General features: G+C 36.8%; 1 protein-coding gene across 2 annotated transcripts in view; it reads left to right on the forward strand.

Moving 5' to 3' along the window:
* Positions 1-27,065, forward strand: part of LOC150081121 (ubiquitin carboxyl-terminal hydrolase 24-like) — a 908,750-nt gene that overhangs the window by 442,768 nt on the left and 438,917 nt on the right. For both annotated transcript variants that reach the window (XM_090381072.1, XM_090381073.1), the window contains exons 28-30: positions 7,914-7,998; positions 13,738-13,920; positions 18,171-18,364. In XM_090381072.1, the coding sequence (XP_090237198.1) occupies positions 7,914-7,998; positions 13,738-13,920; positions 18,171-18,364 (462 nt within the window). The remainder of the gene's footprint in view (positions 1-7,913; positions 7,999-13,737; positions 13,921-18,170; positions 18,365-27,065) is intronic.

Here is a 27,065-nt window from a genome sequence, read left to right on the forward strand (position 1 = left end):
AAAGAAAAAATAATCAGCATAGCAGACATCTGTGGCTGCAAAGCATTACCTTCCACATATTGTGGAAACGTAATTTTAATATAAAATATGAATATGCCAGTAGTGTGGCAAGCTAAGTAAGTGGAAAATAAAAAGTAAACAAGTATGTAACTACACTAGAAATGAGGAGGGGGGTAATAAAATGAGAAATAAACCACTGCTAAAATGATTTATAAAGAATGCCAATTAATTCAAATTTAGTGGTGGCCCCTTAATGGCACTCAGGTCCAAATTACATAAAATGTCAATGTAAATGGACATGAAAACCAACTACAACACAACCAACATTGTGAAACAAAAATAATACAAAATAGACTGACTACTCTGCTGGGATTTACTACTTATTAATAGCTTTGCATTCATTTGTTTAATGTTCAAAAACAAATCAATGATCAATGCATTGCCGACCTGACAGATTGTAACAGATCTGAATAATGGTGACCCTTATGCAGTGAAATACAGGTAGCCCTTGATTTAATTTATGCTGGGGTTAGGTTCATGGGGGAACAGGTGCAATCCTTTATATAATGGAGTTAATGGGAAATCAAGGTGTTCAAAAACAAAATTTTAGAGTCTGTGCACAACTTTTCAAGAGCTCAGTTACATCTTCAACTGTAACTTCTTCTAACTCTGCCTCTTGTGCCAGCCTACTGCTGATGTAGTAGTAGTGGCATGTGATGCAAGAAAGCAAGCGTATGAGCTTATGCAGCATCAGCCAAAAAAAAAATTACAAAACAATCCCCTATAAATATTTGTCCAGTTCCTCCTTAAATTTATTTAACCTATCAACTTCCACAACGACAGATGGAAGTTTGTTCCAGCAATTATGCACCCGCTGGCTAAAGGCAAATTTCCGAAATTTTTTTGCTGCTGTCTTGTCTAGATGATCCTGCAATGCATCTTTAACCAGTGACTCCATTATTTTACCCGGAACAGAAGTTAAACTAACTGGTCTGTAATTACTGTGATCCTGCAATGCATCTTTAACCAGTGACTCCATTATTTTACCCGGAACAGAAGTTAAACTAACTGGTCTGTAATTACTCGTGTCACCCTTTCATCCCCTTTGTGAATTGGGGATACATTTGCGCATCTCCAGTCCGTGGGGACCTCACCACAGACTGGAGATGAGTCCAAGGATGCTCTCATAATTATGGCTAAGGGTTTTCTTCCTTCCTTTGCTGCCTCCTTTAATATAACTGGATAGATCCCAGGTGCCTTTCTTATGTTTAACTTCAACAATTTCTCCTCCACTTTGCTCTCTCTGTTATTACAAAATCATTAAGCACCCTGCTACAATTTGATAACTTTTTGGCATTTTCAAACCTTAATAACTCCTCATGTGGGAATGTAGATGCAAAATACTCATTCAGTTTGTTTACTATCTGAGCAGGATCATCAACAGTCGAACCATCGATATCAATTGGACCAATCAGATTGAACCCCTTCCTTTTAGAGTTTATATAAGTAAAGAAATCCTTGCTGCTTTTCTTATCATCCTTTGCCAAAGATTTCTCGTAATCTGCCTTCGCCTGCCTAACCTCCTTTGTGACTTGATTATAGACTAGCTTTTATCTGCCATAGGTTTCTGTGTCGCCTGATAATTTATATGCATCCCATGCATTTTTCTTCTCTGTCACGTGTCTCATTAGTTCATTTGATAACTATTTAGGCCTAAACCTTGAACAATATTTCTAATTAGGTTTAATTCCTTGAATGCTTCCCACTTAGAATTTGCTGTTGGTAACATCATCAGTTGATCCCACTGTACAGAATTTAAAAACTGTCTGAGACCACTGTACTCACCTTTACGGAAGCAAAAACCCTTTCCTTTTCCCCTGATGGTAATTAGATCTTTAAGTAAACCCCACATCGGTACACTGTGATCACTGCCACCTAGTGGTTCCTTTATCTGCAGATTCTTAATGCATGAAGAATGATTACTGTAAATTGGATGTGTATTACTCCCTCTAGTTGCCTCCCAAACATGCTGATGTAGAAAACAATCATCCAATAAAAATGTGTGTGTGTGTGTGTGTGTGTGAGTGAGTGAGTGAGAGACCAACCCACAAGTTTCATTCAATATCTGGGAAGTTAAAATCCCCCATTATAAGATATTCTGATTTTCATAGCCCACTCTATTTCTCTGTACAATTGTCATTGTACTCATTCGAGTCATTAGGCCTATAATGCACTCCTACTCTTATTTTTGCTTTCACAGAGCCTATATCACACCAAACTGACTCAACAGCGCACTATTCTGTATCAACTGAATGCAATTCTTTTGATTTTATGTTTTTCTTAATTAACAGCATAACACCTCCTCCCTTCCTATCCTTTCTGTGCACATTGTACTCCCCAAATTCCCATTCTGCATTCCTAATATCCCAATATCTTAGAATGCTGAGTTGGCACCTAATTTCTAGACACTCTCTGACCTGGCACACACAAAGACATTCTCCTTGGCTAGATCATGTTCTGTTCCAGAGAGTTCGGCAAACATTTCACAAGTTGCACATTTGTTTTTTTAGGCTGTGATGCGTTGGAGAATGGCCCCCCTCCTCAGTTCTCCCCCGAGTCACAGCACTTCTGCCACTTTGTGCCCGTTGCTTTGCTGCTCTAGTCTGGGGTATGATATTTTAAATTAATAAGATCAATAAAAATAATTAATTAATTGTCAGTACTACACTATCTAATAGAATCCTGAATGCAGTGATGCGTATTATGCTATATAATTTTACGTTAGAGTTACCTAGCTACCACAATTAAAAATTTTAATTCCCTACCACTCTATACAAAAACAATGGCTGCAAGATTCAAATGAAACAACAGTTTTACTTATATTAAGTAGTAATCTACAAAAACACTTATCTAAATAAAAATAAAAATAACTAGCGTAACTAGAACTATAAACTACGTATAAAGTACAATATACAATAACAATTAAGTAAATAAAACGGCAAACACATTGCTTTTTCAGAGCCTGTAATTCACAGCTGTAATTTTTAAAGAGAGTTAGCGCCCTCTGTCTCTCTCTCTCTCTCTCTCTCTCAAGGTCATAAGTAATTGCAAAAGCCTCAGCATCTCGACCAGCTGGGTCAGTGTGACTAGAAAATGGAAGCCAACTGGAGTTGTTAACATTAAAATCACCAAGGAAAATTACCTTACTGTTAGGAAAGTTTGACTGGAGAAAGTCAAGTTGCAAAAAGAGGAAGTCAAAGAGCACCAAGTGATTAGTGGAATTGGGAGAATGGTAGAGACAACAGATGAATTTGACACAGAGGTAGAGAGATTTTAAGCCAGAGAAGATCAAAAAGAGAAGATTCCAAATTACCAAGTCTCTGACATGGAATATTGAAATGGACATATGCACAAGTTACCACCTTTGAGGCGAAAGGAATCATACAGTGAATAATTTGGGCAACTGAGATGAGCAGTAGTTGAATCAATTGATATCTGGGATTCTGTCAGAAAAAGTACATGGGGTTTGGCAGACTGCAAGTGGAAATGAACATCATTGAGATTATAATTGAGACCACGTATATTTGTGAAATGAACTAGGAAGTGTTTGGGAGGTTCAAATCTTTTCGCAGATAAGCTTACTCTATTAGTTTGACAATTCATGGCGTATTCAATAGTAAGAAAAAGTGATAGGGGGTACATGATGTATGAAGTAATAAAATTTTTGGATGTGACGTACACATGATAAGAATATACCCAGATCTTTGACATAATGTGGCCCTCACAATGCTCTCTGCATACACACTACTTGGACTCCCTCCAGTCACTGTCTGGCAGAGTAGAGGTAGCAAGATTATACACTAGCTGATCCTGAAGCCTCCTAAGCAGTTTTTAATAGGTTCAGTCCGGTGTACGAACAAAGCAGCCAGCCTGCGAACAAAGTTTTAGAGCTGTACCCTCGAAAATGTAAGGCAGTTTGGATCTCGCCATGATGTCCATCATAACCTCAAAAGTCATCAGTCATACTGCATGATGGAAGAGATGGGGAAGTGTTGACCGGAACTTAGCTCTGAAGACTAAACATGGGTTCCACCCACTTCAAGCCTCCAATAAGCAAAGTGGTGGTATTGCACTGGTTGATGCGAGTCATCTACCACCTAGTGGTAGCTAACTTGAATTGGACTTCATTGTTATACTCTATAATTAAACACGTAATATATAATAAAATAATATAAAATGATAATGAAGCAAATTACTGATAAAAAGGGTACATTGAATGGTATGTTTTCGAGGACTAGCATCACTCAATACATCATATCAATAATTGGTTAAGGCTATCTGTTTCTGTTTGCTATTTACCAGTATGTCTAGCATTCAAATTACTGAAATTATAAATTCAAATACTCTAAAATTATAAATGCAATTTATCTTAAATTTAGCAGCAAACTGGCAGAATAACAGCTAGCCCGACAGATAGCAGTGAATAAAAAATAATGAGAGAGTACCAACCAATAACTTTCTTATAGGTTTATTTACTAGTGAAAAGGAAAGGCTTCTGCCGATTTAAGGTGAAAAGGAAGAGGAGTAAGGATAGCTATAGTACCTCAATTTCCCTTGAATTGCTCTAATAGATTTTGAGGTATAAAAATTAGGATTAGCAAGCATAAAGCAAAGAAAAAGCATATTTTAGAGCTACTTCGGATTTACTGGGAGCATAACTGCCTGTCCCTTTAGTAGGGATCCTGGTATTACAGTTGGTAGTGATGCTTGAAGTAATATTGAAGAAATTATGGAATACCAAAAGTACTATATTACAGAAATCCAATAAAGAATAGAGAAATACCTGATGTAATAGAAGATTTTAGAATAAAATAAAATAAAATAGTAATTATAAAAATCTAACAATACCAGTTCAAATTTAGTTTTTAGAAATAATAAGAATAAACCAACTTTACTGAAATAGTAAGTGGTTTATTCGTATAATTAAGTTTATTCTTATAGTCAGTTATTTAATTAATAAATAATTAATTAAATAACTGACAGTTTTAGAAAAATGTTCTTAACTCTGGAAAAATAAAATAATTAATTAAATTACTTAGAATGTTAGAAAAAGGCTGAAATTTATAGATATTGAAAAAAGGTAACAAATAACAAAATAAATAACAGAGTATTGCACATTATTTTGGTTAAATTTGAAAGGGTGTGCAATTCTTCCCAGACATGATAGATGGGAGTATATCATCAGAACCTTGTCAATCAATTCGGCTCTGGAGAGATTGTGCAAGACTCATGGGGTAGAATTTTTCTTAGCATGGTCTGTGCTTGTTAACAGGAGAGATTGTTTCTACAGGGATGGAATACACTTACACAGAAAGGCTGCGAGAATATTTGCTGATACTATCAAGGCAGTGTTAGGTGGGTTGGAAAACTGTTAGTTTGGGAGGATTCACAGACTAGTTGATTAACAGTAGCCACAGGCAGAGGTGTTAGGATAACTAAGAGTAAGAATAGGTGTATGTATACTTGCATGTACAGGCAGTTCTCGGTTTACGAGTTCTCGCTTCATGAGTTTCCTGGTTTATGAGTTTTTTCCCCCAAGTATCAACAAAATTGAAAATATGAACACTAATTTCAAAAAATGAATGTTAAACATTCATAAATACCGCATTGTATTTATGAGGAGGAGCTAAATGTCATTTAGCTCCTCGTTAGAGTTTGATAAACTTCTGGCATCTCCTTCCCTAAAGAATTCCTCATGTGAATGTAGACGCAAAATACCTATTCAATTTTTCTGCAACCTTAGCAGAGTCATGAACAGTTAACCCTTACACATCGTGGCCCAATGTAATTCAATCTCTTCCTTCTATTGTTAATATAAACATAGAAGTCTTTGCTGTTTTTCTTTGCATTCTTTCCCAGTGACCTCTCGTAATCTACCTTAGCTTGCCTAAACTGACTTGATTACAGACTAATTTCTATATCTACCATAGCCTTCTGTATTACTTGATAATTTCTATGCATCCCTTGCACTTTTCTTCTCTACCACTTGTCTCAATAGTTCATCTAGCATCCATCTAAATCTAAACCTTGAACAGTATTTCTTTGTTAGTATGAAAAGCCTAGTAACTTCTTTGATTACACCCCTGAATACTTCCCATTTAGAATTTGCTATTGATAACATTATCAGTTGGTCCCATTGCACACAATTTAAAAACTGTCTGAGACTTCTGTATTCATTCTTAGCAAAGCAAAAGCCTTTCCCTTTACTCTTCACAGTAATTATGTCTCTAATAAATTCCACATTAGTGCACTGTGATTGCTTCCACCCAGTGAGACTTTTACCTGCAAATTCATAATGCATGTAGAATCACTGCTGATAACCAGATCAAGAGTATTGCCTTCTCTTGTTGCCTCTCTAACGTGCTGAAATGCACAGATTTTCCAGTCAACATCTGGAAAGTTAAAATCCCCCATTATGTGATATTCTGATTTGCTGGTCTATTCTTTTTCTCTGTATAGCTATGGTATACTCATTGCAGTCATTAGACCTATAGCAAACTTTTACTCTCAATTTTGTTTTTCCAATGCTTCCAGGCAGGCGCCTCTGTAGCCAGGTGGGAAGGAGCAGCAGTGCGTAGCACACGCTTCTTGATTACACCGGGGTTCGAGCCCGTCACCACCAAATACGGAGGATGCGGAAAGGTCAGGGATTGACCACTGCATATTCTCGGAGCAATATGGCCTTAGTTGCTAATGCTCCTAAAAAAAAAAAAAAAACCAAACCAAGCTTCCAGGCTGCCACATGCACCAATAGTAGCAATGCAAGAATCATTTTCACCTCTGCCTGCAGCTCAAGTTAGGTTAGTTAACTATTAGTCTGTGTATCCCCCCCCCAAGCCAGCACTGCCTCGATAGCATCAGCAAATATTCTTGCACCCCCTTCTATTCAAATGTATCCCATCCCTTTAAAAAAAAGTCTCTCTTATAAACAAACATAAACCACACTGAGAAAAATTCTACCCAATGAGCCTTACACATTCTCTCCAGGGCCATATTGATTGACAAAGCTCTCAACATATACTCCCTCCTGTCGTGTATGGGCAGAATTGCAGACACTTTCAAATTCAATCCTAACTTCGGAATAATTTACAAACAACACTTATTAAAAATCCTATTGCTTCTAGTGCTTTTAAAAAGACTAATTATATTTTTCTCAAATTCTAGGCATATCTTAAAATTTTTGTTTCCAGTGAGAGAGATATCATGAAGTTAGATTATCAGTGAATAATTTGTGTTTGATTGATTTCTTCAAATTTGTTTGCTCCTGGAAACAAAAACTCATGTAACCATCATAGTTAGTTTTTGTCTAAGGGTTTTAATTTATGGTGCATTCTACACTAAAAGCTACAAAAGATAATATGAAATAAAAGCTTACATTTTAAAGGACAATTACAAAATGAAAAACAGACTACAAGATAATAGTGTAAAAAATTAATATCTTAATACTTAAAGTAAAATGTATATCAGTTATGTTCTGTAACTTAATCTCTGTGCAATTTGTACATTTAAAAGTACTATTATAAAAAATTATTTCTATTAATACTTGACACATGTTTACTTCATTTTGGCCTTTGCATGCAAACCCCCCCCCCCCCCTTCCATTATTTTTTATGGGATATTGCAAGTATCTCTTGGTTTATCAATGTTTAATTTATATGGCCTTTTGGGGAACACATCTATTATGTAAATTTAGAAATGGCTATATACTTTACAACCCTTAGACAAAAAATAAGGGTTGTAAATAATTTCTCATTCCACAATACTGCCTTGCTAAAGATATCCAAGATTTAAATTTTGAATGAGTATTAGTACCACACCTTTATTTTGTTTATTCTCATCCCTGCCTCCTCTAGAATCACTGCTCAAGTAAGAAACCTGCTTCATTTGATCCCAACTGATGCTGCTATATTAGATGCTTTGGATTCCATCTCTGCAAAGGTATTATAAATGCCTCCTTTTTTCTAGGTGGAAAATAAAAATAGAGATATATTACAAACCAAAGAAGTTGTTGAAAATAGCTGTAACGCAATTTACATTGCATTTGTTTTTATAAATTAGTATTCTGTTTATTGTCAGTAAATATATTTGATAAAGATGTGTAGGTTCAATTAATATTGTTATTACTAGAGATAGCAAGAAGATGTTATTGCTAGAGAGGAAATATTACTGGATGATATAGAGAGATGCTGTTATTATTAGAAAGAGGATGCTATCAGAGAGAGAGAGAGAGAGAGTAAAGAAATATATGTTCAGAATGCTTATATGCAATGGCATAATTTGAGCATGACAAAGTATGTTATACATTTTAAGCAAAAATATATTACAACATATTTTTCATACCTTGCTTTCAAAATGACAAATGATTCTTTACAAGCTTTATCCTTTTACTGTGACTAGAGGTCATATTTAAATATTGATTCTGATCATATAGATATCAATTTCTACTAAAAGTGAACATCTATATAATATTGGTGTAGATACACCATAGATAACTTAAGAAACTACGATGGTAGTGTGGAAGGCATCATTTGCTCTGTATCTCATATTGTGCACTTCCTTCACGTGAGAATATGATGATCGCACAATATGAGATACAGAACAAATGATGCCTTCCACACTACCATCGTAGTTTCTTAAGAGTTATCTATGGTGTATCTACACCGATATTATATAGATATTAAACTCTTACTCTTAACGTACTTGTTGCATTTAGTTATTTTTAACTAAAAGTGAACAAAAGTAAAACTAAATTAAAAATGAATTGTTTGGAGATATACTTTATCCTTTATTATTGCTGAAACATGCCTCTAGGGAAAAAAACTATTTTCCTTTAACTTTGCAGTAGTGATGACACCAATCATTGCAATTACAGCAGTGCTTGCCACTTCACTAATATGGAGGCAGTCACAATTTGCCTTACAATAGGATTTTTATTAACAGTATACTCCATCTATTTTCTGCCTGGGACTGACATCCACTAGACTCATCTTATTTTGTTCTTATTTTGCAGCTATCTTATCCCCTCTTACTTCTCAGGGATTTCAACGAACATAACTCCCTATAGAACAATGCTGACATTATTGGAAGGGGGCATTCTTAGAGCATGTGTTTGCAATGACCTCCCCCTTCTAAACATGGGAATTAGCATTAGCATTAGCATTAGAAGAGGCATTTGATGCAAGAAAGCAAGCTTATGCAGCATCAGCCAAAAAAAAAAAAAAAAAAGTAACATAAATAAATAAAAATAACCACTTCCACTTCACCCCTCTGTTCGTTCGAAATACCTGTCCAGCTGAGCCTTAAACTTATTTAGGCTATCAACTTCCACGACAAGGGATGGAAGTCTGTTCCACCCACCAACCACCCGCTGGCTAAAGGCAAATTTCCGCACATCTATCCTACATCTGTCTTTCCTCAATTTGAATTTATGCCCTCTCAGGTGATTTTTCTGAGCTAGAGGAAGAATCCCATCAGCATTGAGCATGCTCAAACCATTCAAGGCTTTGTACACCTCTATCAGATCACCCCGCTGGTGCCTAGTTTCCAGACACTGTAATTTGCAAAACTTAAGCCTTTCTTCGTAAGAGAACCCCTTTGTCCCATTCACCAATCTAGTTGCCCTTCTCTGTACTCGTTCCAGCAGCTCTACATCCTTCCTGAAATGAGGCCTCCAGGCCTGTATACAGTACTCTAGGTGTGGCCTGACCATTGCCTTATACAAGGGAATAATCACCTCCTTATCCCTGCTAGAAAAATTCCTATATATCATTGACAATACACCATGAGCTACTCTTGCAGCTCGTCTGCACTGCTCAGAGAACTTCATATCTGCCTGCACCACCACCCCCAGGTCCCTTTCATTCTCTACCACTGTCAGTGTAGTACCACAGAGTTCATACGTTGCTCTGGGGTTGCTGTTTCCCATATGTAGTACTTTACATTTGTCAATGTTAAACTTCATTTGCCACCTCGAAGCCCATCTGCTCAACCTTTCCAAATCCTGTTGCAGCAGCATAGTGTCAGTAGTGTCCTTGACAACCCTGCCAACCTTCGTATCATCTGCAAACTTGGACATTAAGCCTGATATACCATCATCAATATCATTTATAAATACAGAAAACAATAAAGGCCCCAATACTGAACCCTGAGGGACTCCACTAATAACATTAGTCCACGATGAGCAGTGTCCATTGATTACCACTCTCTGTCTTCTCCCCCTGAACCACCCCTTTATCCATAGCAGCAACTTGCCTCCAATGCCACACTGCTCCAATTTGTGCAGCAGTCTTCCATGTGCAACAGTATCAAAAGCCTTTCTAAGATCCAAGTATATAATATCAAAGTTATTCCCTGCATCCAGTTCTTTTGTGACTGCATCATAGTATCCAATCAAATTGGTCAGGCAAGACTTCCCCTTAACAAAACCATGCTGTGTCCTAGCTATAACTGAAGTCTTGTCTAGATGATCCTGCAGTGCTTCTTTCACCAGTGCCTCCATTAATTTTCCGGGAACAGAAGTTAAACTCACAGGTCTATAATTACTTGTGTCAGCCTTTGATCCCCCTTTGTGAATTGGGGTCACATTTGCACATCTCCAGTCAATGGGTACCTCCCCTGAGTCCAAGGAAGCTAGCACCATCCTCCACACGCCCACCCATACATTCTCATCAGCATTGATCATTCTATCTGTAGATCACCCTTCACTTCCTTTATTTACTTGGGAGGGGAGGAGAACCCTTACAGAAGTAATCACTTTCCTGTGATAAGTTCATTACTTACCTCATACTAGCACCATCTTCCACACGCCCACCCATACATTCTCATCAGCATTGATCATTCTATCTGTAGATCACCCTTCACTTCCTTTATTTACTTGGGAGGGGAGGAGAACCCTTACAGAAGTAATCACTTTCCTGTGATAAGTTCATTACTTAGTAAGAGATGGTATCTTCCTTTTAGGCTATCCCAGTGGAAGATTGATCAGGCTGACTGGAATACCTTTCAACATTTGGCAGTATTTTGACATCACAGCAGTCAGTGAGGCCTATCAATGATGTGCACAACATCAAATATTGTACCTACCTTTTTCTTTTTCACTTATAATGGGATGTATATATGCAAGAGTTAAAAACTGCTTTAGCTTTTGCATAGCTGTCAATCCTTCGGATTTATGTGAAGAATCCCTTTTTTTTACTTGATTTGACCCTCTACCACCGGATTATAGTTGGTGATCTAATTGAGGTATATAAGGCTTTGAATGGTTTGAGGAAGCTAAATGCTGATGGGATTCTTAATCTTGCTCAGATTATGCACTTGGGGGGGTGGCATAAATTCAAATTGAAGAAAGACAGTTTCAGCAGAAATTTGCCTTTAGCCAGCAGGTGGTTGATTGCTGGAACATACTTTCATCTGCCATTTTGGAAGTTGATAGCTTAAATAAATTCAAGGAAGAACTGGACAAACTTTTGGAGCAAATGGATAAGTGAAATGGGAAGTGTTTTTTTTTTTTTTTTTTGCTGATCCTGTGTAAGCTTGTTTTCTTGCATCAAATGCTGCTACTAATGCTAATGCCAAAGACATCGCCTTTCTAAAAAATATTAAAATATGATATATTTTGGAGTGTAAAGATTTTGGTACAAAATCTTTGGAGTTCAACAGCATAAGTATCTTTTCAACCAACAATATTCTAAACCTGTTGAATACAAGCACTAACTGTGCTTATATTAAAATCTTTATCATTGAAAATTACTAAATGTAACTTTTTTTAAATCAAACATCCTTTGCATTAAAGAATATATTTAGCAATCTGGCTATTTATGTTTTTATGTAAAAGTACAGAAGTCTCATTCAGTATAATGTTTTACGTATGTGACACTTCCAAAAACACTTAAATTCAGTATTCTTATTTTATAAGTTTTGCTGAACTTTATGAACATGTAGAACAAAGTGAGTGTGACATTGGACGTTGTTTTAATCATAAATGGAATTATCCTAATAAGAATGATAAATCGCAAATCCGCCCTACCATTGAATATTGTTCCCAGATGTGGGAATGATATTCCATGGTAAGGCAGATTTGTGATTTGTACAGAGTGAACAGTTTTTGGAAGAAAAGTAACTCCGAGAGCAAAAGAGAAAACCCAGTTTTTTAGATACAGAGGAAACAATATTTGTAATGTGCTTATGCCAAGTGAGATTAGAAGTCACAGTAATCGCCAATAGAGATATATGATCTTGCCTAGAAACCGGAGTGTCATCGAAGATAAGCATATGGGTAGAAGAATCCTTTTTGCAAGATATAAGACAAGACTGAGTTTTTGAAGGATTGAAATCAACTAAGTTAACTTTGCCCCAATGGAGAATTACCTGGTGATCAGCATTTAAGAAATTGGTAGTGGATATTCAAGAAGCTGGAGCTGTTTGTGCTGGGCAAGAGGTTTCTCAAACTGGAAGAAGAATTGCAGTGTGCTATCATCAGCAAAACTATGGATAGGATTTCCAGTCAGTGGAAGAAGGTCATTAATATACAAGAGGAAAAGATTGCAAGAAAGAACCTTGGGGAACACCAGCATTAGTGTAGAAGTTAGGAGACTGACAGCCATCTACCAATGAATCAACGCTGATGGAATCCATATTGGCAATTGTTGATCATATGGAAATCAAATTCTATTTCATACTCTTAGGCATTTAGCCAAGAAATATCTTTTAGATTAAACCACACACACCATTAGGCATCTCTCATATTGTGGAGTTATACTTCATAACTGGGTTGTCACCATTGCAACAACAACAGGGTACCTGCCTACCCACCGATGAAAAGCCAATAAGCTTCGAAACGGTGCCATTTGGGTGGTGTTATCCGCTGAGATTTAGGAATATTAGTCTTCTCCATAGGTGAAGTGTTACTTATTCGAGGTAGTGCAATACCATGGCAGCTCGTTATGAAGGTATTCACAATATGAGATATACAATGCATTAAAACTACCTTGGTGGTAGAAATGATGTGTGTGCATTACCCATGCATAAATAAATTCCTTCATACTCCTAGGCATTTAGCCAAGAAATATCTTTTAGCTTTAATAATATTGCTATTTTAACAGTGAGCTTTTCAAAGGGTTCTTTATAGATAATGTAAAGAAATAGATTAAAAAACAAAATGAACATCTTACAAAACAAAGATGAGAAAATATTTCATGTGTTAATTTATATTTCAGTTCATTAGTCCTCACTGCTTGGAAGATAGCTCATAAAAACAGTTTTTTATTTTGCTTTCAGCAAAATGAGACTATGAAAAAGTTCATATAGAATTAAAGTTACAATTGATAGATATAAGAATGTTTCCATATTCTACATAGTAAAACTAATTCAGATCATTAGTAACCTCAAAATTAATCACCGAGTCCATCAAATTGCCAGAACTATCATTTTAAAAATGAGTAATTATAATTTATTTTAATATTTGGTGATAATTTAATGCTGATTAATAAATATCTTGGGACTAAGTTTTGAATTTTAATAGGAAAATGCACTTACCATTGCAAATAGATGATAATATATTATCATCTAATAATATGATCTGTCATCTAATACCATGTGATAATAATATGATAATATATTATGCAATTAGTTCTTTATATAAAGAATTTATGTGATACAAAATATCTTTAATAATTTCAGAAAATAACAGAAATTCCTTCACCAGGAGAATCTTCTGCAAAGAATAGTCCGAGATCTAGTCCTAAAAAAATTACTATATCATCTCCCACAAAAGAAAAGCTTGAGGGACCTAAAGAAGTTTTGAAGAACCTTTTTGATGTCAATACCCAAATATCCATATTTAAGTTGCTATATAATTTAGAGGTACTGTTACAACAAGGTTGAATTTTGTATTGTTGTATAGACTGCTGTATTATACTTCTTAAGTATTTTACTAAAAGTACAACTTTGTCTATTTCTTATTATTTTTTTTTCAGACACTAATGGGTTAATAAGGTTTTTTTTGAGAAAACATTATTAATCCATTAGTACCACAAGCAGTGTGTCTCATGGACAGGTCCTCTCTGATGGCCGAGTGATTTTCAACTTCTCACTTCTTTATGGAGGTCTGTGTTCAAATCCTATCACAGACTAGAGGAATTTCTAAGGACCTTTTTGCTCAAGCCTGTTTTTAGCCAATCTAAGTGGGAGAGAGTAGTCCCCATGAGTTATTCCATGTTTTTCAGCCCTCATAACATGTAAATCGGCTCACAAACACGCATTCCCACAGATACAGAATCCTTCAGTATAAACTAAGTTGCTGATATGCTGAAAATCAACAACAGTAACATGTTGATTCTAAGAATCTCTTTTACCTGAGATGATATAGTGTTGTTAATAAAGCAGTGTTGATACTAGGCATTGATTTAATTTAAATGCCACCTGATTCTGGGATTGTTCAAATTCTGTCTCTCTCTCTCTCTTATACTACTAATTAACTTTGCACCTTTTAACTAAACGTCATGATTAAACATAAAAATACTGTGTACTGTCATGGAAGCCTTCATTAGCTACAAATCATTGTTTCTATTCATAAGGATTATTAATCTAAGATTTTTATTAACCAAATATAGAACCTTGTATTTACCAGCATTTATTTAATATCTACTAAATAATCTACTTATCTTGAAGTATACCTTAATTATTAATGTTTACCACCCGTTCAGTCTTGATACTTTCAAAATTATTTGACATAAAACCTGCTAAACTTTAATCAGTATCATTAACAAGTATCAGAACAATAAGGGTTCTCATGGAGCTGTACTTGTCACCCAAGGAACCTTATAACAGTTGCCTTTCAATCATACTTTGTTTTCTACCATTTTATCATTATTTTATATGTTGCAGTATCTTCCTACAAATAGTACACATTGGTGTGCTATTTGTAGGAAGAAACCTTTGTCAGAAGTCTTATTGAAGTCTAAATATACTCTATCAGAATTATGGTTTCCCATTAAAGACCTGTAATGCTAATTGTATAATTACACTTCTGTATAGATGCTCCTTCAGTACGTCCGTCATAATAGAATCCATAATTTTTCTTGTCCTAGCAATTAAACTTAGAGATCTGTGCTTACCTATTTTATCCTTGTAGCCATGTTTGCAAATTCAAGAATCATTTGTATTACTACCAGTTTGTCAGGACTTAACCTAAGTCCACGAATGCACCCATTACATTATATAGGAATTAAGAAGTCTTTCTGATGTGCCTAAAACCCAACTTTGTAAATGTCAATATTAATAAGACTGGATAATGCAAGGAAGCAAACCTTTTCTGTATCAGTATCAGCCAAATATAAATAAATAAAATAATAAAAATAAAAATGCAAATAAACAGAATATTCGTACTGTTCAAATCCCCAAAAGGGGAATTGGAACAGTATGAATTTAATCATCCAATTCTGTTTTAAAATTAGTTAGACTCACTGACTTCAGCACGTTGGGAGACAACTTGTTCCAGTGCATGACAGCCTATTTCCCACATGTGAGCTTCATGAGATCCAATCTTCTGTTATTTTCTGTATTCATGTCCCCTGGTCACTCACCCACAATTGACTTTCTTCATTGATTTTACTCAATGCCTTGTATACCTCAGTCATATCCTCCCTTCGATTCCTAGGCCTGGTTGCTAGACTTTGCAGTCTGCACCTTCTAAGCTGTTCTTCATATGCACATTGCTTTGCACTCATCACCAATTTGGTTGCTCTTCTCTGAACTCTCTTCAGAAATTCTGTTTTTTGTTTTTTTTATATATATATATCAGGTGAGTATAACCTGAATATAATGTTCCAAATACAGTCTAACCATCACCTTGTAAAGTGGCATAAAGAAATCCTTCTCCCTACTATCAAAGGCCCTATAAATCATACAGGACAGATGTGCCTTCCTAGCTCCCTGTTTCATGGAAAATTTCATGTCAAATTAATCATAACAGCTAAGTCTTTTTCTTCTTGAGCCACATTAGTTAACCTGAAAACTAACCACTTTTGATGACAACCCCCTCCCAATCTCATACCTTTTAGCCAGCCTGCAATTCAGTGTAGCAGCTTACCAATAACTGTCTTTTACCAGTTTACATAGGCACCTCCGTAGCCAGGTGGGAAGGAGCAGCAGCAGCAGTAGTGCGTAGCACACGCTTCTTGATTAGACCTGGGTTCGAGCCTGTGACCACCAAATACGGAGGATGCGGAAAGGTCAGGGAATAACCACCGCATATCCCAGAGCAATATGGCCTTAGTTGCTAATGCTCCTAAAAACCAAACAACAACCAGTTTACATAGCAACTTTTCATGAAGGACTGTGCCAAAAGCTTCATTAAAGTCTAGATATACAATGTTAAAATTGTTAATATATCCAACTGCGTAATGCCTAAATCATAATAATTTTCCAGCTTGGTTAGGCATGAATCTCCTTTATCACACTCCTGCTGGGATCTATTCACTTTACCATTCTGGTTGAGCTAGTCCTAAGTGGCATCCTTAATTATAGCATGGACTTAACTGTAATGCAAGCCTAGTTAAGTGGTTACTTCTTTCAGTCATATTTCAGAACTTGCAGAGATAAGGCGGTGATTATCCTATTGTACAAGGCAATGGTTAAGCCATTAAGTACGGCATACAGGTCTGGAGGCCTCATTTTAGGAAGAATGTAGATCTGCTGGAATGGGTGTAGAGATGGGCAACAAGATTGGTGAGGGGAGCAAAAGGTTGTTCTTACTAAGAAAGGCTTCAATTCAGCATATGAAGACTAGGCACCTGCAAGATGATCTGATTGAGGTGTTTAAGGCTTTAAATATATTAAGCAAACTAAATGTTGATGGCATTCTTCCTCTTTCTCAGACTATACATATGGGGGAGCATAAATTCAAATTGAAAAAGGATGGTTGTAAAATAGATGCACAGAAGTTTCCCATTAGTCAACAGTTGGTTGATTTCTGGAACAAACTTCCATCTGTTGTTGTTGTTGTTGTTGTGGAAGTTGTTAATTTGGGTTCTTCCTTGAATAAATTTAAGGAAGAACTAGACAGACCATTGGAGGGGGATGGACAGCTGATGTGGGAAGGTTTTTGTGACTGTGCTTGCTTTCTTTTCATCAATTGCCACTATTAATACTAGAACCATAGCCTCCATAATCTTCCCGGATAGGGAAGATCATGTCTATGGTCCCTAAGACTGTAGTTCTAGTGATTTGTGCATCAGCTATAATCATATTGTATGATGCTAAGCAGTAACAACATACAGTCAGATCTAAAAAAAATCACTTTATGTGCCTAGTTTACCTTCAGACTATATTAACTAGGTAACTTTTCTTAAAAAAAGTGCGGTGAAGGTAAAGAAAGCCTGCACAAGAAGCATGCAAATGTTCAGTGAAATTTACCAGTAAAAGTACTTTGCCGTAACGGCATTTGTATTGTTGCTCTCTTGGTAAACAGACGGTGGGTGTTATCGGTTAGGAATAGAAATTGAATCCCATGGAAGATTGAAATCCTCCCGAAGTGGAGGGGGTAACCTGGCCTTTTTTGTTTTCTTTAGAATCACTGGTGGACTAGTGGATAAATTGTTTATTAAGAAAAAAAAAGGCAAAGGAAGCCCACACGAGAAGCACGGAAAACTTTGAAAAAGTTTACCTGTGAAACTACATTACGAACATTTTTTATGACGCCAGAACTTCCAATATGGCTCTGTTCGTGATTGAATTAGTGATTCTAAAGAATAAAGGTCAGGTTACCCCCCCCTCCACTTCTTGAGGGTTTCAAGCTCCCATGGGATTCAACTTCTACTCCAGACCGATAACACCCACCGTCTGTTTACCGAGCGAGCAGCAGAGCAGCAATACAAATGCCGTGATGGCAAAGTACTTTTACCGGTAAATTTCATCAAACGTTTGCATGCTTCTCATGCAGGCTTTCTTTGCCTTAGCCAAAAGTGCATCTTATGGTCCCAAAAATATGGTATTTTCATTTAATAAAAAATGTATACCATCACATGCCTTTTTAGTATTAATTAGTACCATTAGTAGTACTAATTAAATTAATGATTAAGACAGTTTCAATTCAGTTCTTTTTCATTTTACAGGTATTGAGTGGCAAATTAATGCCTGTTATGCAAGATGCTGCTACTCTGCAAAGTGCACAAATATTCTGTGAGGATTTCCTTAATGCCAGTGGACTGAAGCTAGTTTTGGGAGTTTTACAGAGAGAGAGTATGCCACAAGAAATCGATTATGATATTCGACAAGGATGCTATCTTATTGCTCTCGCAATTGCAAGGTAAGATGTAAAAATTCACAGGCTACAATTAGTCATAACTATAACCGTGAATAATAACAGTTTTGGGGGTCACAGAGATTCTCATTATTCTCTTCCTTTAAGTTAATAGGTTAAGGAATTGAAGAAGTTGCTTATTTTGAGAATATAAATGGAGCAGTCAGGACACATTGCTGTAGTTACCTTCAGATAACCTTCCACATTCAGTAAAGTGTTGAAATGTATGAGTTCTATTGATTGTTCAGGTTTGGTTTAGCCCAAAACATGGGTGTAACATAATCATAGTTTGTCTTATCATCTAATAGTCATCTAAATTTTTTTAAAGAAACGATTATTTTCTGATATATGTTTACAATTCTCTTTTCATAGAATTCGTTTTAATATATATATATATATCTCAATATATAGTAGTAATATTATATTATAAAGAGGCAAAATAAGCAGTAGAAGGATGAAAGGGGAAAAAAATTATAAAAGTGAACATATGTCTAATGCTCCAAAACGCACAGCGCAGCAGTAAAGGAAGCAAAAGGATATAAACAATGTGTGGTTTGTATCATAAATATAGCATCTGCAAAGATGGAAATGAAAAGTACACAAAGTGCCTGAACTAAAAGAAGTTTAAAAGAAAGTAGAAACTGGAAGCAAAGTAGTGGTGAAAAAGTGAAAGAATTTCAAAAACCTAGTGCAAAAATGAAATGGGACTAAGAAAGCAAACAATATATAAATATAAAAATAAACTGTACAAATAAATAATGCATAAATAATACTGTATTCAGATATGGAAGGGCAATTTTAAAAAGAGGTCAAATAAAGGGATGGCAAATATGCAAAATCTGAATAAAGAAAATGAAAAAATGATACATGGCCAGGCATTTCGTCAGGGGACTACTCCTGACCATGTATCAGGCACTGCGTTTCCAAACTTGTTTATAGTACAAGAAAAAAAGGGAGGGAATATGCGGCCTTTATCTTAATACTATCAGACAAGGTAGTCCCTATGCAGTATAAAAATTAAGTTAATAATATAACGTAAAATTTAATGTAAAAAATAATATACAAATGTGTATATCATGCGGTAAGCGTAAAAGGTAGTTAGATTAATGTAGTTAAAAAATCATGTTAAATATAATTCAAATATACAGTATATATTTGATCAAATTACATTACTGTATATTTGAATTATATTTAACATGATTTTTTAACCACATTAATTTAACTACCTTTTACCCTTACCGCATGATACACACTTCTGTATATTTTTACACACTTTTGTATATTTATATTATTTTTTGCATTAAATTTTACATTACATTACATTATTAACTTAATTTTTACACTGAGTAGGGGCTACCTTGTCTGATAGTATTAAGATAAAGGCCGCATATTTTCTCCCCCCCCCCCTTTTTTTTTCTTGTACTATAGACGTTTGGAAATGCAGTGCCTGATACATGGTCAGGAGTAGTCCCCTGATCCTGGCCATGTATCATTTTTTCGTTTACTTTATTCAGATTTTGCATATTTGCCATCCCTTTATTCGACCTCTTTCAAAAATTGCCCTCCCTTATCTGAATACAGTATTATTTATTATTACAGTTTATTTTTATTTTTGTATATTGTTTGCTTCCTTAGTCCCATTTCATTTTTGCACTAGGTTTTTGAAATTCTTTCACTTTTTCATTTCTACTTTCTTTTAAACCTCTCTTAGTTCAGGCACTTTGTGTACTTTTCATTTCCATCTTTACAGACACTATATTTATGTTACAAACCACACATTGTTTATATTAACACACACTTTCATAATTGTACTATTGTCTCCTTGAAGGCTTATGAGCTTATTTATGGTTATGTGTGATGTGGTGCTTGGGTAGGATGTAGCCAACTATCAGTGGGGCAGTGTCCAGGTGTATGTGTGTGTGTGTGTGATTATTTCCATCATCCTTTGTATATAGTAAACTCTGTAAAATCCAACACTTTACAATATTAAATATTAAGAAAGCAATCCAGCACTAGTATCAACAATCAGAATTATTTTTAAGAGTCCATGCAAAAAAGGGGGTAATACTTCTCTCTTTATAAAATTCTTGCTGGTCTGTCTTGCCCTTTAATAATAATTACTGTTTCTCGGTGATAGTGAGGATAATTTGTGGAAGTTCTCCACTAGTAATGGTCGCTAGGTGGCGAAGGTCAGTGAGTTACTGAATTATGTGCTCCTAAAAATACTCAAATACCTAAGTTAACCTGAAAGGATCATAAATGAACTGCATATTGACAGAGAGCTTATGAGAAGTGGAATCTGGATATAGTGTCTACTAATGGAATCCTGAACAGGTAATATGTCTAATCTTGATTTTAAGCATTCATACTTCGCGTAATAGTTGAAAGGAACGGTTGGTTTATAGCGATTCAGTGCAGCGGAACATAGCAATATTGTGCTTAAGGCAATACGGCACTTAAGCTCTGAACAAGGTCAAGCGGTGACAAAGTTAGGGATTATCCCCCCCCCCCCACCTGCATACTTCATCGGCTAGTCATCGAACGATAGAAGTGCCCTATCTTGTTGTGATAAAGACTACCTGCCTCGAAATTACTGAAATTCCGGCTCCCATTTGCATTTCAGAATGACAGATTTCAGCGCATCAGCCGTGCCGCTTACTTGCTGCATATGTCTGACCAATGATGACTTCATAATTAAATGCGTTACTTGTCACAAAAACTATTGCAATAAGCCTGATTGTACTTCTGTAGATATTAAGAGATTAAATAAAACTAGAAAACGCAAGTTTGAATGTAACGCTTGTAGGCAACAAACAGGGAAAAATAATGAAGAATTACTTAATGAAGTCATTTGTGAAGATTCTTGCACAGAACAGATTAATGACCTTGAACAAGCAACAAGAGAAATCCTCTCGCAGACTGACCTTGGAAATGGCATCTTGGGCCATCCTGAAGGATCAATTTGTGAAACCTTGGGATGCGATATTTGCCCGGAAGACTGCGAGCACTCTGAAGGGGGTTTCGCTAGACAGAGGAGCAATCATAGCCCGAATGAAAGGCAGGAAGAGAACTGTAAAGAATATGTCTCGCGTACGGAATTAAAGGATATCCTTGCAGACTGCATCAGCCCCTTTTCGATGCAGGCTGTGGAATACGCTGAAAACCTCGCGAGCAATTTCATCCCTGTACATAAAATGCTACAGGAACTGCAGGAAGAGAATTTTCTTCTTAAAGAACAAAACAGTAAAATATTGCACACCCTTAAACGACTAGAGGAAAAACTAGGATGCTTTGAATCCGTCCTCGTTGCACAAGGTGGCTCAGCGGCCCCCGTAACCGACGAAACTTGCTATGTGAGGCAGAGCTACCCAAAGAAAAGGAGAAGTGATATACATGGATTGCACAGGAGGACAGAAAGCATTGAAAATCACAAACAAAAGACAAGAAAAGAATTGAATTCGGGGGAAAACATATCAGAACGAATTGCAAAACTACAAGACAGCCAAATAATATGTGAATTTCAAGCCCAGCCGGGAACTGTCTGTTTGCAGCAGGACCTCGCAAGCAATAGCACCAAATCCAGTGAAACTTTAGGGGCAGCACAAGGAAATGGCTCCACACATTCCACTAGGAAAAGTCGAAACCAAAATAAAGAAGTCTCAGAAATATTAGGACAACAGGAATCAACTGAAATGATTGGGGCATGCATGTATTCCAAGAGTACGAACGCCAAAGTTACATCTTCCCCCTCAAATCATGTTCCTGCAAACCCACTCACTTATGCGCACATCACTATGCTACCTAAAAAGCATAACACTTTTGAGGGTAGAAAAACCCGCCCATCCCAAAATTTCATGCCTACTCTCCCCGAGGACGGCCGACGACGTAATCCAGTTCACAGAGAAAGTATTAACGTGTCTTCCTGTAACACACCTGAAACAAACAAACGGTTTTCTGAAATCTAAAACATTACTTCCGTTGCAACCAGAGAGCAAATTTTTGTATCAAGGCTGGGGCCCACAACACAGCCCAGAAACATTAAAGCCATGTGTGAGGGCGAACATGGGATAACTGTGGAAGTAAAGCAAGTGAAAACACGACACCCAGCTTACTCCTCCTTTATAATCTCTTGTCCACCAGATAAAGCAACTCGCATACAAGACGTAAGCGCCTGGCCAGTAGGTACCTTAGTCAAGCCCTACAGAGACAGATGGGCCAGACCACTGGTTAAAAATGATTCAAGGAATCGGGCTCAATAGCAATCAAAAAAACTACCCCCAGCTGGGGATGCAGAACATCACATCCACCTGTTTGCACAAAACGTGAGGAGCATCTCAAATAAGCTCCACACCCTACAAACGATGATGATGTACGAGGACCTGGATTTCATTTGCCTAATCGAAACCTGGTTGGGAAATGGAAAACAGTTAGATCGGCTAACTGCGGCAGCAAACTGCAAATGTGTGGGAACCGGAAGAACAGATAGGCGAGGAGGGGGAGTTATAATTTGCTATCAAAATAAATACCAGCCTATAAGAGAACGAAAAACCAATTCAAATAATTTTGAAGGTATTTGCGTTACCTTTTCAAAAGAGCACATGAAAATACAGTTATGCATCATATACTTCCCACCTGAGCACACAAAGGAGACAAGAAACGAACTCTATGCTTGGCTTGCTACAGATCTAAAGCCATCAGTCGACACAATAATAGCGGGAGATTTTAATTTGCCTCTTCCGAAACACAGGGAGGCCAAGAAAGAGCTGGATGTGACATTGGATGCATTGCACTTAACGCAGCTTCCGACACCAGTGACAAGGGGAATGCAGCAACTTGACCTGTTGTATCATAGTTCCTTAGACATAAGGCTAGCGCAAAACTGCATAAAATTTAAGTCGGACCACAATCCCATTGAAATAGAAGTGGCACTGAAGATACACAAATACATGCAGGGTAACCGCACGAACTGGGAAAAGCAAAGGAAGTATCTTTTCTCCGTGAAGTATATTAATGCAGAGGTCATTCTCAGTCACCTGACCAGTTACAACTGGAATGACCTGCAAGAAAAGCCAATAGACGAAGCTTTAGAAAGGATCGCTAAAAAGCTATACCAAACAGCATTGGAAGGAGCAGCAAAAGAAATCAAAATATCTGAGAGAACAAAAGAATGGTTTAACCCACAACTGAAAGCAAGTTTCCTCAGGAAGCAAAAACTGTATAGAAAATGGCAAAGAACGGGTCATCCTGCCGATCACATTCGTTATAAAAAAGAAAGAGCACATTTCATCAAAGCAAAACGACAAGCACACTGCAGTGTTGTTCATAATAAACTAAAAAGAGCAAAAAGAATTACTAGCAATAGAAATAGCACAGAGAATATGACCGAATGCATTTTCAAGGAATGGGCTAATAACACTTTTAGTAACCTGCATGGACTGAATCAAATTGAGAACACTGATAATGGTAACAAAATTTTTGAATTCCTGAAATATTTAAACAAGCGAAACTATTCGGCAATAGAGGAACCAACAAGACCTCCTTTGAGTGAAATACAAATCACCAAAGAGAGCGTAATGAAAGCAATCAACGATCTTCCCAATAAGGCTACTGTTGGACCAGACAAATTTCCAATGTTCATCCTTAAGATAAGTAGCCCATTTATAATAGATCTATTACTGCACATCTATCAGGAAATCATTAGGTCAGGAGCTTTCCCGCAAGCCTGGAAAAATTACATTGTAACCCCAATACCAAAGATTAAACACCCAAAATTGGCTAAGGATTACAGACCAATTTCTGTTAGTTGCACCCTACAGAAGGTATTCGAAAAGCACTTCTTCCCACCATCAATCAGCACTGCTTCAGCCATAGACTACCACATTTGCACTCAGTTATTTCGGGTAGATCAACAATAACAAACTTACTGGAAACCCTTTTTCGCGTGCAGAAAGCACTAAATGAGAAAAAGCAAATTGATATTATTTTTTTGGATATCTCCGCAGCCTACGACAACGTCTCAATTCCAGCGCTCATTGCGATTTTAAGGAATTATTTTAATGTAAGAGGAAATTTGTTAACTATAATAACCAGCCTGCTAGAACATAGAAAACTTATTGTTAAGCACCAAAAGCTACAATCTTGCTTTACCATCTCGCAAGGAGTGCCACAAGGGGGAGTTCTTTCGGCTACTCTCTTCGCGGCCGCCCTGGAGCCGTTTCTTGCACGGTACTACAATTTTATAACATACGCTGACAATGTAAAATTCTTCATCACTTCCAAAGACCATGAATCAGCAGAAGGTATTTGTCAGAAGGCAAATAGCACAATCCGAGAATTTGAGAGCTACCTGGATTGCATCGGGCTCCGTATTAATGCACAGTAGTCTGCCCAAATGACCATAACTTACAAGCAGAATAAAAATGACATCTCGATCTCTGTGAACGGGTCTAGTGTGGAAAAAGTGCACTCTCACCTGGACCTGGGTCTTAAGTGGGATGACAGACTCACCTTTGTTCAACACTTCGCCCATATGAAGACAAAAATATTCGCCGCTTTATGGGCTACTAGACAGGAACTGGTAGGAATTAGGGATCCTCAGCTAGCGACCAAGTACATTTTAATGTGTGTCTTGCCAATTGCAATGTATGCCTCGCAAGTCTGGTCTTCAGCTCCAGATTCACATTATAAGTCCGTCCTTGGGATCGAGTACTGGTTCTTGCGATGGCTTAACAGAGTTGCTGGCCACCCTTTTACTATCTCAAGGGCCATTCTCTACTCAAACCTTAACATCACACCCTGGATGCAGCGGACAATTAACAGGAACATACACACTCTCGCACAAATGCTCACAGGCAGAGTGGATGCTCCAGTCCTGGATAATATGCTAGTTAAACCGCGTGCCGCTGCTAGACGTTGCGGAGAAGTAAATAATCCACTGCGTTCAGTCCTGAACAATCTTAGTAGCCTGCAAAGATTCTTCCCATCAAATGCAGCGAAAATATTTAACTCACTACACATAGATGCCGAAAAACTGTGTGAGGATGCAGCATACCGGAAAGAGATCTTCCGGAATTCTTACAGACTTACCGAAATATGAATCGGCTGCAAAGTACCAAAGAATTGTGAATAAAAGTGAAACTTTCTGCTTTAAGAACAATAATAATTTGTTGACTGTAAAAATATACCTTCTGTAACAGTTATGTAAATATGTAAGTTATAGATGGAATTATTACTGAATTGTAAATATATGAGTTGTATAATATATGTACAGAATCATTAATGTGTAAATATTGTATATATTAAACATAAAATGTGTATAAAATGTATTTCGGGACGAGACTACGTGTTCAGTATAAGTAACCCACTGCACGTAGTATCTCGTACCCTGATATGTACTTAGCACCCTCCTGGCACTTTGCCGTCCCAGGGTGGTTTTCTTATGGAAATAAACAGATAATAATAATAATAATAATTTACTTGTCGGCACCCACTTGTATTGCACTACATCCGGTGGGTGCGGGACTTGTGCATTCAACACAAATACATAACATGAACCCGGGCCTAGAGAAGAGCACCAGGCAGCAGCTGTCTTATATTGGCGGTGGTAAAATACCTCGCACATGTTTTCAGGCTAGATTTGTTGAGGTTCTACGCCAAAACGGATGAACTAGGTGGAGATGGGCTTTTGTCTAGGAGCCACCCTTGACTCTGGGATACATGAACGCAATGCACCAGGAGGTCAAATATAATATAATGTATTATATATGTTACGAGAATGTCAAAGTATATAAAATTGTATTTATATCTTCATGTAAGTATTGTATATATATATGTAATAATTGTGTGTACAAATAAATGGAAAAAAAAATGTCTTGCCCTTTAATCTGTTTTTGCTGATAACAGTATTTAAACTGCATAGATAATGCAATAGTGTTACATCTCACACAGCAAAAAAAAAACTTGCCTGTTCAATGAGTTACCTGGTATTGCACTATTTTCAAACAGATGGCCTTGCCAAAGAGTTAATTGTACATTGTTTAAATGATAAGCCAGTATGAGAATCTGTTTCAAGACTATTGGTCTCAAAAACTGAACAGGCTCTCATCATGTAGCAGGTGGGCTCTAGTGATAAAATGCCCTCAAAACAGTTGTAGTTGTTCAATTTGTGCTACCTAGAGTTTTACACAAATCAGTTTTCAGAGTTGTAATATAGCTACAGCTATCTGTTGAAAGTAATGCAGTACCAGGGTATCTAATTACAAAAGAAAGTTTGTTCTGCTGTGAGAATTAAAGCCATTGCATTATCCACGCAGTTTAAATCTTGCTCACAAAAACAAACAAGATGATGGGCCAATTTGTAGATTATAAATATTTACAGATGTCAATAAATTAATATTTATTGAAATGTGTTCCCCGAAAAGCTGCTCAACCTCTCTAAAATCAGAAAATTTAAAATTCTGTCACTCACTGTTCCTGAGGGCTGCTAGATTTTAGGGTTTATAATATACTGCTTATAATGTACTGTTCACTCTGTACAAATTGCAAATCCACACTACCATGGAATATTGTTCCCACATCTGGGGGGGTGCCCCCAAAACCTCTCTCAGGCTTCTAGATCCCATTCAGAAGAGGGCAATTATGTTAATTATTGACTCATCTCTAACAGAGTCTCTCCACTCGCTATTCATAGACGTGCTGTTTCTGCTGC

This window comes from Mastigoproctus giganteus, chromosome 9 (genome assembly GCF_048544385.1).
Source record: "Mastigoproctus giganteus isolate SK-2022 chromosome 9, ASM4854438v1, whole genome shotgun sequence".
Taxonomy (NCBI): domain Eukaryota; kingdom Metazoa; phylum Arthropoda; class Arachnida; order Uropygi; family Thelyphonidae; genus Mastigoproctus; species Mastigoproctus giganteus.